Here is a 13,466-nt window from a genome sequence, read left to right as displayed (position 1 = left end):
AAGCATAAAAGTCTATATACACGGATACAATTTTTTTGGATTCTAGCTCCAGACACAAGGTTCTGGTACAGTAAAAACATCATTTTTATCGTTATTAACCCACACAGCGCATATCTGGCCCACCAGCTATGCAGTTCGTCAATCAGGGGGATGGTCGGACGGTGGGGACCCCATGAAATAAGAAAATAAGGGGTGGAGACATTTTATTTTCGTAAAATGGTGCAGAATTGCCCTAATATCATTCCTAATGACAAAATACGTTAAATCATGTCAGAAAATGGTAAAAACGGATGTATTGTACGTTCTTTGTCTCGTAGCGACGATTTGTAAATTTTGGCTAAATTTGTGCATTAGGGGTGGGCAAGTTTAGAGTCTCTCATACAGACTTCTTTTCATGCTATTGAAAACATTTTTATTTGGTTGAATTGGCGAAAGACATATAAAAGTTCAGAACAAGTAAAACCCTCTTTTGTTCATTAACTGAAAAATCTTAAGGTAGCAGGGTACACTTTCGAATTTTGGCCCCCGTCAATATTTGTTATAAAGAGAACATCGTGATTTTGGATGTCTGTAAATTACGGTGAGAGATAATGATTATTAATTCTTTAGAAAATTTATACAGCCGATACATGTAAAATTCTGATGTCAGTTGGAAAACTAACTGCTGGTAGCTTTGTATGATCAATGAGACACCATTTCGCGGAAAAATTCAATTCACGGAAGGGTTCTGTGCTTGTTGATTGATACTCAGGAACATTTTCGTTATTTTCCGAAAAAACGAGCTGGATGGGCCCCCATTCCGTTTATGTCCTGACGTTCAGTAAGGACTATTAAATTAAGAAATGCAATAAAATTGGACAGTGTTCTTGCAGCGGGATCATTGTAGACTGTTCAAAAGGTGCAAAATTGATGATTTTGGCACGCTTTTTTTCATGGATGATGTAAACCTTTCGCTTCGATAACTTTTTTTATTCTTGTATGAGAATCCTGATCTTGCCATTAATTAAAAGCACAAAACATGCACGCAATTTATAAAATAGCCACCCAAATTTTGCTCATAGGGGAAGTGTAATATTGCGACTCGCTACATGTAAGACCGTCCGTGCCCAAAATTTTCGCATCTAAGTGTACCTTGCTACCTCAAAGTCAATGCAGGAACCGCTACTCTTACACTGATGACGCTTAAGGTTATCAAAGTGTTGCTCAACAAAAAGGTGAGCGAAGTTTATAACCAATTATTATGACAGAGGTAAGAACAGTGTAGTCAGTTTCAGTATGTGTCTCTATCTTGAATAGTCTCTATGGAAACGTTCTAAACGTAAAACCATGCAAGGCCTTTTAACTTTCTTCGTTCTATAGTCAACCCGGTCACAAAACCCTCATCAACCATATGCAGCCAAGGCTATTGACACCTGATTTGCTGTGTTCTAGATAGACTAGCTTAGCTTGACATTTAATTTTATTTTAGACAGTTCTATTGATTTTTTAATGATTTCGTCTGCTAAAAGTTAGCATTAGCAAAAAGGTAGATACTTTACCAAAATACCAATAGAAAAAGGGAATGCACTCAATTTCCATGTCCTTGAATTGTAATGTTTTGAGTTGTTACCCTTTCTTAACATTCAAACTTTTGATACTATCTACCCAGGATGAAAGAACTATTCTAATATATGTACTAGAAAACAGCAAGAAGACAAATGGAAGACCACTTTACATCTGAAATATTCATCTAAAAAACCTGTTTGTTTATTCCCTGACCGAGATACTGGCGTGAAAGTATAATTCTATTGATTGTTTTCAATTGATAGGAACTTAGATAATTTTTGCTGTGTTTTGAATAAAAAAATATATGTAATGGAACGATTGAAATATTAAAAATACTTGATACACACTTAAGTTATACGAGTGCCTTGTTTTGAGCAAGAACCAATATTGTAAGTTACTCTTCCAGTTTTCAGTCGGTTTGTAACTCCACAAAGTTCATGTTCAGTGTGTAGATAAATAAAAGCATACCCATTAAATACATGGCACGGGTGTTTGAAATATTTAGAACCTTTTAGTACCTTTTTACTCTTTCATTAACCTTACCACTTACAACTGTATATTGCGACGACCAGGTGCTGATACAAAAATAGTTGTTTATTCATAATTGAAGCACCGCATGTTTTCGATAACGTTCTAACGATTAAATGAGCCTCCGTTTAAAGGCTACAGTTTCTAACCAAAGCGCGCTCGATCTCGCTTTCCTGGGGAAGGGTATGTGAATAAAAACTTATGGGAACTTGTACTTTATGCAGTATAGAAAATATCAATCACTAAGTACCTTTACATGTGATTACAATTCATTAATTTGCCTAGCGGGGCTACAGATCTGATGAGAATCTTGGAGCTGACATTAACCTTAAATGGCTAGATTCTTTGTCTATAAGAATACAAACACTTGATAATGTGACACATTTGCACACAGATCTATCGTTACAAGATAGTTCCTACTGTTTTATCATTTTTCATTTTTTATTTGTAGTTCACCAGATTGCAGTGTCAGTGATGGTCCATGCCAACATAATTACTTTAGTTCATCAGAAATATATGCAAATTTATCCAATATCTCAAATAGCCGTGCTTGTACATCAAGTTATACCGTCGAGTGGAATCGGGCATTTTACCGGATGTTGTTCGTTCGTAATAAAACAGGAGAGAAAATCGTGCATTTTACCGAATGGTGCTCGTATTAACGCCACATGAGAGTAACTGGAATGAAAATGATGTATTTTACTGTGATCTACTACTTAAAAAGAACGCATCCTAGTATAAACCAAAAACAAAAATAATCAATGATAAAAACGCAATAAATTTTTATTTTATTTGAAGAGTGCGACTTGTTGAATGAGTGCCTATAACGGAAAAAAAAGAAACAATTTTAACATAAATTTTACTCATATCGCAATGAAAAAAATTAAAACGAACCCGGGATTTAGCCTACTACTTTTGTCCTACACAGAAGAACAGCTTTATTATTCAATGAACCAAACAAGCTTCTATAAATATGCAACGAAATTAATATAATCTTGAGATTTTTTCAGTTTCAATGGCATAATACAACCCTCAATGAGATTCATAATTTTGTCTTACGGGGACAACTTTAAAACAAAGTATAAAGCAAATGGACAGAAAGCATATTCGTTAACAGTCAGCCAGTTGTTCGCAGTGTGACTGGCGACGTTCGGTATAGCAAAGTATGCTAGAAAATGAACCGACAAAACTTACATAATCCGATCTATAGTTTACTGTCTATATACGGAGTCTGGTTTCAACTATTCAGATCAATGTATTAGCCATTCATATTTCTTAAACGTTCTAACTTCTTAGTTCCGGAAAACAAGTCGTTAGCTCAGCTCATTAGGTAGACTAGCCACTAGACTGATAATAACTATATTTCTATATTTTTACCTTTTTTGACAAATTCAATTTCATAGAGACAAAAGCCAGTCTATTTTAGAGATTTTCACACAGGACTGATGTTGAATTATATGATATTGGACATAGGATATAGACTGGCTCAGTTCACTACATTCGATCATAAAAATGTAAAAAGATATATCATAGTCTAGGAGCTAGTCTACTCATTATGTAGAGCGCCGAATTTCGGATCTCGGGTTATGGTAAAGCTAAGCGCATGTTCTCTGTAATGGTTTCGCAGTATAAGAATACATTCAGTCTGAAATCATTCGTCCTCCGCCTATAATTCATGTGGAGTTGTTGGTGATTACCTGCGGGATACAGGCTAGTACGGAATCCAGGAACACCTGTTATATTTAAACGCCAGCCGTTACAAACTGAAATATTGTTGATAAAACGACTCTACACACCAAAAATTTCCGAAACACAATATGACACGAATGACATATTGTATTTAATTTAAAAAAAAAAAACGGAGTAATAATCTACAATGTATATAGTATGAAGGCTGGTATATAACAACAGGGAAAACAGTCGCAGTCATTTTTCCATAATTGACCATTTAATTTATAGTATAATTTATCTTTCATGTGAATATTTAAGTCCAATTTAGTATGAAATTAACCCAATATGTTTAGTACTAGTAAAACAAAATGACAAACATCTTTTTCAACATTTTAATAAATAACTGTCATTCATTATTTCAATAAAACATAAAACACTGAGCATATATGTTTAAAGTGAGATCATATTATAAGATTATAATATCTGAAGCATTGACTAGACATTACTATGGCAACAGATTCACCGCCATAAAGCTGTTTTTAATCAATAACACTGTCTTATCATTATGTACCGAAATGGTCTTACATTCGGAAGTATTTTCAGTAATTTCCCTTCTGATATTCTAGCGGTATCTTTTGTAATTCCAATAGTGAATGAATCAAATTTCACATACATTTAGACAAATTTGTTGGTAAAATCTTGAAGTTTTAGACAAATCAAATTGTGCAAAGGTACCATTTCATTCATTTTACGGTCTCTGTCCATTTTTAAATAGTCACAAACATACTCATAAAAGCAATGTTTTATATAACGCACAAATATCATTTATAAGGATACAGAGGCGTTGATATTGACTTGTCACTGATGTATGTCACCATACTTTGATTTATTCCTAAAACGTTACAGGATAAAGAAATTATTTTGTTTTTGTCCAAATTCCCTTGCATTATATCAAAAGTCGCTCGTGTATAAATTCATCTTTTTCTTTGTGTCATTTTAAAATAGGATTGAGGCCGTAGAATAGATAAAATGATATCACAGAATCACGTGGATTGTCTTGAAATCTTCATGTTTTATTTTTCAAATATACATATTTCTAAATACGTGAGAGGTTTCAATAACGTACTTTAGTAATAAAAGGGATAACGACAAAAATATCGAGAGGGCGTTCATAATTTAGTACAAGTAGGTAGGCCTAATGCCGACATATAATGCATTATTATGAATAAAATGCGGTAAGATAAATATAATAGAAAAATAATGATTATCTCTTGGCAGTTGCATTAAAAAATAAATAATATTAATATTGAGAAACATACACTGTCTTGAGGCATGTTTATTGAAACATACTTCTGATGTCATGTAATAAACACTAACTAAAAGGCTTGCATACCTCGGGAATGATTTTTGATGTTGACCGGTAAGCCATTTTGAGTGTGTAATATGTTTAGCACATTGCTTATAGTACACGAGTTTCTTAAACTGGGTTTAAAGTATATAAACTAATCATTTATTCAAGGATATGTGAAACAGTTCATTTACACCTTCATATTATATGTAAATCATTGCTGTTGTTAGGGGTTTAGTCATCCATACTCTATGTTGGTCGTGTTGTTAGTATCCAGATTTAGTTGTGGGGAAATTCTCCAAGGACATTATTAAGACAAGGGCGCGTGTATCTCTACGTAACTATTTACTCCCATCACGAAAGCCGTATAGATAGCATCTTGTGGCGAATACTATTAATACAATGCATTTAGCAACATATTTGAAGACATCAATTTCCATTCCCTGATAAACGTCTTAAGAGGTAGATAAACACTGCTAAAACAAAACCACATACATACTTTTTGAACATCTAATTAAAGACCTGTCGCTCGCAAAAAAGGCGAATCCTTCTCCTCACTTTGACAACGATTTAAAGTGGAATTGTCGGTATTTTCCCAGTGCTTCCTTGATCACTTCAAACTTCCCGCAATTTTTAACATATTCCCTCACCTTGTTCTCTCTATCATCAGGTGTTATATCGCACTCATCTAATATAACAATCACTGATTTTCCCAATGATTCAACATCTTTCACTATGCCTCCGAACACTTCAGCGGTCATGGAAGCGTGCCATATATGAACACGCATAAGACCCGTCATGTTTGAAAGGTTCAATTTACCACTGCATATCTTAACGTTTCTAAGTCTAAAGTAATTTAAATTTTCAAATAACGGTACTGAAGTAATTAAGCTTTTAGTGTCTCTTTCACTTTCAGGACCATCACATTCAAATCGCTTCAGACTAGACGCACCTTTCAGACAGGTAAGCAAAGAATCCAATGCACCTTCTTTGAATAACCATTTAGCTACACACATTTGCATATGTTCAGCATTTACTGAAACTTTTGTGACGTGAAGTTTATCCACTAGGAATAACCGGGGTTTCGCTTTTTGGCATACGTCTAACTCGTATCCAGGGCATTCTTCGCCGTGATCAATACATTCAATATCATTCAAATTCAGCTGCTCCAAAACGCTATTCGCGGAAATGTATGACATTAACTTAACGATCTGGCTGTGGTGCATTTCAATGCTAAGAAGAGAAAACCCGCTGACATTGTTCATTTTCTGCAAACTTGCGAGCTCATCCTCGGTATGACTTTGATGCCATAGTTCTAAGCACTTCATAGAATCATTTGAATTGATTAGTAGAGAATTTACATTGGACGCCTGTATGTTTCCCCATACACACAGCTTTTCTAGCGAGTGCACGGAATCTATGTTGATGTCTTTCATAATCAGGTCAATCTTTTCTGTGTTCACAGTTTGGTGCACTTGCACATAAAGTGACTTCATAGTAGTACCATTATTGTAAGCAATAAGTTTCGACATAGCTGCTCTAAAGTTTGGATCTGTGCATTTTTGGTCGACAAAGATATCTCCTAGATATACGTCCGCGTCATGACCATTGTTGTTGCTTTCTTCTAAACAGGACACCAGCAGATCTGACAATTCATGCATTTTGTCAAAGTCTTTGACAAAAATGGTTCCAATATTCCTTCTGTATCTTTCAGTCATTTCTTCCTTTGACATCAGGGCAACGAATTCCTCAGACAGACTCTTTATCACTGTGGACGAAAATCCGCTTAGAAATATTAAAAACATATCCATGTGTAAAATGTTATCAACACATTTGATCTTTTTCAAGATTTTTGGAAGCATGTTCTTTGGCAAATCGGTCTTTGACGAAATGAATAATGCCGCTAGTAATTCTTGAAAAGTTTTGTGCAGGAAAGAATAATTCAGATCTTCGGATGTAAGTTTGCCATTTTCTTTAGACTGTAGAAGAATTCCAGTCTCCAAGCATAGCGAAAATTCGTCATCTGAAAGGTATCGTTTGACAATGCTATGGTCGAACACAAGACTATTGTCGAAATTTTCTCCAAACATAGTTTCGTACGCTAATTTTGATAGTGAATTCAACACTTGGTTATATTTTTGACATAGTGGTGCGGATGTGAAACTCCGAGGTAATGTTTTGTTTGAGCGTTTGCCTTTCTTATGTGGTATGTTTTTGAACTTGTCTTCAAAATTTGACCTTCTCTTAGCATGTATGAAAAGTAATTCAAGCATATTACTAAAAATCTGACATTTAGATTCACCAGTTTCTCTTCCATCGTACCATAGCGACAGCAGTTGCATCAGAATTAACGGAAAATGTATAAACTTATGGAGACCCTTTGCTTCGAGCATATCTCTAAAATCGTCTGGTGATTTGGACTGTTCAGATCGCGAATTAAGATGCGTTATGACATTTTTCGCCAGCATTTGAGCCGATTCGTTATCCAGTCCGGTCATTTCTACATGTTGATCGATCTGGACATTGTCCTGAGTAATAGTATGGAACTTCCATCGTCTCGAAGTAGTGAGGATTGTTGTACGTGTTCTAAATTTCCGGTGCGGAATTTTAGACATAAATTTGTGACATTTTTTCTTCTTTTTTGTAGGATGACTCCATTCGTCGAGTCCATCGATCACAATCAAGCAATCCTCTGAGTGTAACAAATCCTGCATGATATTTGGATACGCAGACCAACCCGGCAGGTTACTAATTAGTTGCTTTTGAATTATATCATCAACATCACATTCCTTCGACAGACATTCTCTGAGTGAAATAAGAAAAACGAAGCCGAAATCCTTCATTGCTTCGATGTTTTCTATCTCAAAACATTCTCGTTTGCTGTCTTCCGGTTTCCATGCTTGGCACCATGCCAAAGTCATTCGCTTTGAAAAACATGTTTTTCCACTTCCTGCCCGAGATGTTACATAAATATTTTTACATCTCTGATTGTCTTTGAAGAATATGTCCCTATACGATTTAACAGGTTGGGTAAATTTAGACTCTTCATTTCTGAACGGCTGTCTCTCCATATCAATGTAATACATTGTAGGACCAACGTAAAAGTCCAGAAGTGGTGCTTTATTGCTGTCGATTAATGGTGAGATGGGCAAATATTTGTGCTCACCTTTATAAAATTCAATCAGTTCATCCCGAAGCTCTGAAACAAATTGTGAAGCAAAATTACATTCCATGAAATTGTTAAGATTGCTATGAAAACAGTACAGTTATACTTTATGTAATAATCTTGCCTAATATGCAACTAATTTTAATTGTTTTATTTTTAATTGGGTTCCAAAAATACAACCGTACTGGTTGGGAACCATTTTCCGGACACATTTTCATCTTTCTGCTCCATTATTCCCTAAAAAAATATTTGACATAAATGAAACCCACACTGCACAAACTTCAGCTCCTTCCACATCCGATGTTGTAATCAGCATCGCGTTGTGACGTAAAATATGGGTTCCATTGGGCCTCAAATGGGGTCACTAAAATAAGTTATTTTTCCCGTCAAGTTAACCAGTATCTGGACGGTGTTTTGTTGTTAATTTGATATCAAAATAAGTAATTAAACTATTTCTACACATTTCTTTATCATTTATCTCTTCAAAGTTGCACATGAAACATAATCCGACATTCAACAGCAGCTACGAAAGCAGACCTAGGTTAACTATAAAAAACTCGAATTTCGTCTTATACGAATTCTTGATAATTCCAATAGATATAGAATAAAATTAGTGCAAAAATCGACAGCCCTGCATATTACGTAACTTTTAGCGTGAAATTAAAGGTAGAACATGTTATCCACAGACAATCATCATGTAATTTGATTATTTCTTCCCCACTTGATACCTCGGCATGTGTGAACTACTGCGCATGCGCAATGCTATCTTCATGTCCCGTTAAGACAGAAAGTTGTTTTGTAAACGCAGGTGAGTTATCATTAAAAACCCAAACATTATACAGCCTTATAAAATAGTGGTTTGTTGTAGACATGAAGAACAAACATCTAAATGATCTAGATGAAACAATTACATCAATAACAATGAAATAAAGCGGATATTACGTGTCCGGAAATTGGTCCTGTCCGGAAAATTAATCGCAACCAGTATGGCGATTATAATGACACGGTCTCCCTAAACCGCTAAGACTACATGTTAAGATGAATCAAAATAGTTTTTGACAGGTATTCTTGTATGTTACTAAGCACCGCTTACCTTGTTTGAGTTGAGAATCTGTATGTTTACTCGTTTTTTGTTGTGCACGCTCGTCTCCTTCATCTTGAATATCTCCCCTTTCATCGTCCCTTTCGAATGATGATTTTAGTTTCTTGGCTGTTCTTTGTAACTTTCGTTGCTCTCGATTGCCAGTTCTTGCTATACTTGCCTTTTCCTTCTTTGCGAATTCAGTCACCTCTAAAAGGGTGCTCACTTTTGTGTCGATAACTTCTGCCAATGAATTAGCAGTAACTACTTTAGCTTCTTCTATATACTTAGCATTAAGTTCGTGCAAGACTTTGAGTGTGATCTGTTCCTGCTCTGAGATATTCTTTACTGCCGTATGTTCCCGGTCTTTAATTGCATCAGATAGTACTCTGCTTACTTGTTTCGAGCTTATCTCAAAGGTATCCGTTTTGAGCTTAAAATAGTTAAACTTATGAATTTATTATGTCTTTCAACACAAATGTAAATGAAATTTATAATACCAAATGAATCTATATATGAATCAGTGATATCAAAAATTCTAACACGACCAGCACATAACCTACATACATGGAGAGCAAAATCTGTCTCGGGTTATTCTGCAATAACCTACATGCGTGCAATGACCTCATCCGATCCAGGTGCGTAGCAGGTACCATTTTTTCTAACACTGTTGATACTAGTATGTCGTGTTAGAATCGAAATAACATGTTCCCAAGTGTGATTTATCGTAGATTCTAATATGCTTGTCTCTGTTAAAACACTCTTACGCTAGAAAGACGTCACGTTAACGTGCGGTGACGTCAAAGATTTTGTTGCGACCTAGAAAGAGCGCTTCTATATTTTATCTATTGTCTCAGATTAAGGGCATATTAGAATCGAAATAATTTAAAGCACAACCGTGTTTTAACACTATTTATACACTCTGGTGGTAATACGTCGTACAAATACATGTAACTCATTCGGGCTTTGACCTCGTGAAATTATTACGCCCGACGTATAACCACCCATCGTGCATAAATAGTGTTAAAGCACTCTTTTGCTATAAATTATTTCTTAAATAATCCGAGTTTTTTTGTTCTGATGCGAAACAATTACACTCAGGCCTACGGCCTTTGTGATGTATTCTTACGCATAAGAACTCAAAACAAGGGTTATTCTACGATAAACCACGTTTGGGAAGTTATTATTTCTTAAATGACATCACAACGAATAAGTGGTACCCCGTAATTTTTGCTGGGTTTAAATCAGACCGACGGAGCTTAGATTATATGAAGTTTATACTTCAGATGTGATCTCAGGCAGTAGTTACTCTTGGTTAGAACCATATGGAACAAACAGATTGAAGAGACTTCAATACATAGCGGCAAGGTTCAAAAATCTAAGTCGATTTCATAACTGCTCCGCCACGACGATGCTTAAACAACATGACAATTATATAATAAATTGGTTATTATAATCAGATCGTAACGGCGTACCTGTCGCAGAGTTTTAACTGCATCTTGACAATGTGTTTTTAAAACCAAGTATTTTGGGTCTTGCAGAAGCTCAATCAGTAAGTCTAGTCGTTCCACAAAGTCATTATCATCTACGGACAAATTCGCTGAATGTCGAAATTCATTGCTCATTTGGCGTAACTAGAACAGAAAACAAACATTAAAAGGGAACTATTGTTACACTACCAAAAATAATAGCTATATACAATTCTAACACGAATCTCAGACAAGTTTCCACATTCTTAAAATCACAACGAAGCAGATAAGTTTATGCCAGACATTTTGACTATATTAGCTAAAACAAATTGGTTACAATTTATAGTCATACCTTTATGCACAGGTTTCCTTTCTTTGAGAGTTTGTTCTGTAACCTCTTGTTGTTTATTATAACGCTGACAATGCCGTGGAAGTCTGTTTCGTTTAAGGAAGCAATTCCTTTATATCCTTTGCAAGGCATAAAACATTTAGCTATTTCGACTGCGCATGATCACCACTTTGAGGCATCCGTATTTTTCCAGACTGGTTCACTTCTGTGCTCTGCATTTATCCTGTCTTTGAAGCGGTCACAGATGCCATTTGGACAGATACGATACGACTTAGAAGTGCCACTGTGAAATGAACAATGCGAGGCATTTAAACTACAAATATCTTTTGTTGGGCATTTTAACACATTTGATGTAAGGCAAGAATGGCATAACAGTCCTCTCGGAACAGAGCGGTTCGTGTAAATATCGTTCAGTATACTGTCCATAAATTCTTCTGTATCTTCTCGTACAAACTCTTCAAGGACCTCCCTCGTGAATAAAAATCCAAGTCCCAGTTTTATGTGATTATGAAAAGATCTCGAAGATAGTAATTGCTCTGCCATTTTTATATCTTAGATGTCTTTCCTTAATTTCTTTTCTTTGGCGTGCAAAATAAACTGAAAATAAAAGTGTAAATAGATGCATGAAATTGTATATCACAGGATAAATGACTAACACCACGTTTACTTAAGAAAGTAATATATTTAAAATTCAAAAGAGATAAGGAATTTTGAAAGACTTTCATTGAAATGGTTATATTTCCACGTCACATCTTAGTGACAAAGTCTTAAATATAAGACGGTTGAATTGCAGCAGTGTTTATTGTCTTAACAAAGTGTAACATATGAGAGAATAAATATACAGCAGTGTTTAGTGTCTTAACAAAGATTCAAATGTAACAGCAGTGTTAATAAGTCTTAGCAAAGAGTTAAATATAAGAGGATTAATATACAACAGTGTTCATTATCTAAATATTACACAGCAGTGTTTATTGACTTAACAAAGAGTTAAAATAATGGATTAGTATACAACAGTGTTCAATATCTTAACAAAGAATGAAATGTTACACAGTGTTTATTGTCTTAACAAAGAGTTAAATATAAGAGGATTAATATACGACAAAAAGTTAAATGTGACACAGAAGAGATTATTGTCTTAACAAAGATAAATGTGAGAGGCTTGACATACAAAATAGTGTCCTGGGATTATAAAATAAACCAATATCCATTGGCAATGTGTCAAGAAATCGGTATATAATCTGCGTACATATTTAAGGCAAACCTAGCTTATATAGCGGTCTAAATCAATGAATATAGCATGCTACATGAATACACTCGATCCATTCTTTACCTTATGACAGTAATTTATAGAATGCATATACATTATGATACGCAAGATTAAAATTGTATTGATTTATCAAATATTGTTTATCCAAAACTTACGCACTTTTAATCGATTTGAATTGTCACGTTACTTGAAAATATCTTCTCTTCCAGGCTGAAAATTAGGCTAACTACTTTCTCAAATTGTATTTTACGTAGGAAATTTATATAATTATGAAATGTTTACTTTAATCTAATATTATTTTTGTTTCAGACACATTGGTAATTTAAATTTTAAAACATGTAATAGAAGTCTTAAACAGGTACACTATCTGTTGCATCTATATACAGTCGAACCTGCTTAAGCGGTCACCTCTATTAACCAGTCACTTGCCTGAGCAACCAATCAGCTTACTTCGCAAATTGACGTTTTGTTCTAATTCCAACCTATCTCAAGCGGCCACCTGCCTTGGTTTAAACAGTATTTATTTCGAATACAATGAGTACATACAGGTATACATACAGCTAGATACATATAAGCAAATTATACATAGGATTCGAAAACAAGTCTTCGAAAAAGACTTATATATGATTTCGTTTCTTTAAGTGTGTAAAATATAATGGCGTTGGTTTAAAATTGGAGTATGTGTATGTGTATATTTTTGAGATTACATATTATGAGATTTCGGAATTGATAATGATAAAAGAAAAAGAAATGAACAAAAAAAGGAAAGGAAATGAAGTTTGCTGCAATCAACAATCGTCCCAAGGCCCGATGTGTCCGCGACTCGACAATCCAAACATTATAATAAGCTTCATATCGTGAAACGCCTTTAGCAGCCATATTATGCTGCTCTCTTGGCTGGCTGCTTAACATAGGTTTGACGCGTTTAAAGCAAGAAAAAGTAGATAAGACAAAAAGATTGTATTGTCAATATTCAGCTCTGAGGATGAACTAGTTTACTGTATGGCTCAGTTTCAGCGGTTCCTTGTATGGAATTTATTAC

General features: G+C 34.8%; 1 protein-coding gene across 3 annotated transcripts in view; it reads right to left on the bottom strand.

Moving 5' to 3' along the window:
- Nucleotides 1–4,122: 4,122 nt before the first annotated feature.
- LOC123526248 (uncharacterized) overlaps nucleotides 4,123–13,466 on the bottom strand; it is a 22,713-nt gene continuing 13,369 nt past the window's right edge. For all 3 annotated transcript variants that reach the window (XM_045305316.2, XM_053522888.1, XM_045305315.2), the window contains exons 2-5: nucleotides 11,161–11,754; nucleotides 10,815–10,973; nucleotides 9,352–9,772; nucleotides 4,123–8,291 (exon numbers count right to left, since the gene is read on the bottom strand). In XM_045305316.2, coding sequence (XP_045161251.2) covers nucleotides 5,647–8,291; nucleotides 9,352–9,772; nucleotides 10,815–10,973; nucleotides 11,161–11,289 — 3,354 coding nt within the window. In that variant the 5' untranslated portion in view covers nucleotides 11,290–11,754 and the 3' untranslated portion in view covers nucleotides 4,123–5,646. The remainder of the gene's footprint in view (nucleotides 8,292–9,351; nucleotides 9,773–10,814; nucleotides 10,974–11,160; nucleotides 11,755–13,466) is intronic.

This window comes from Mercenaria mercenaria, chromosome 14, assembly GCF_021730395.1.
Source record: "Mercenaria mercenaria strain notata chromosome 14, MADL_Memer_1, whole genome shotgun sequence".
In the NCBI taxonomy this organism is placed as follows: domain Eukaryota; kingdom Metazoa; phylum Mollusca; class Bivalvia; order Venerida; family Veneridae; genus Mercenaria; species Mercenaria mercenaria.
This window is presented reverse-complemented; position numbering and strand designations above follow the sequence as displayed.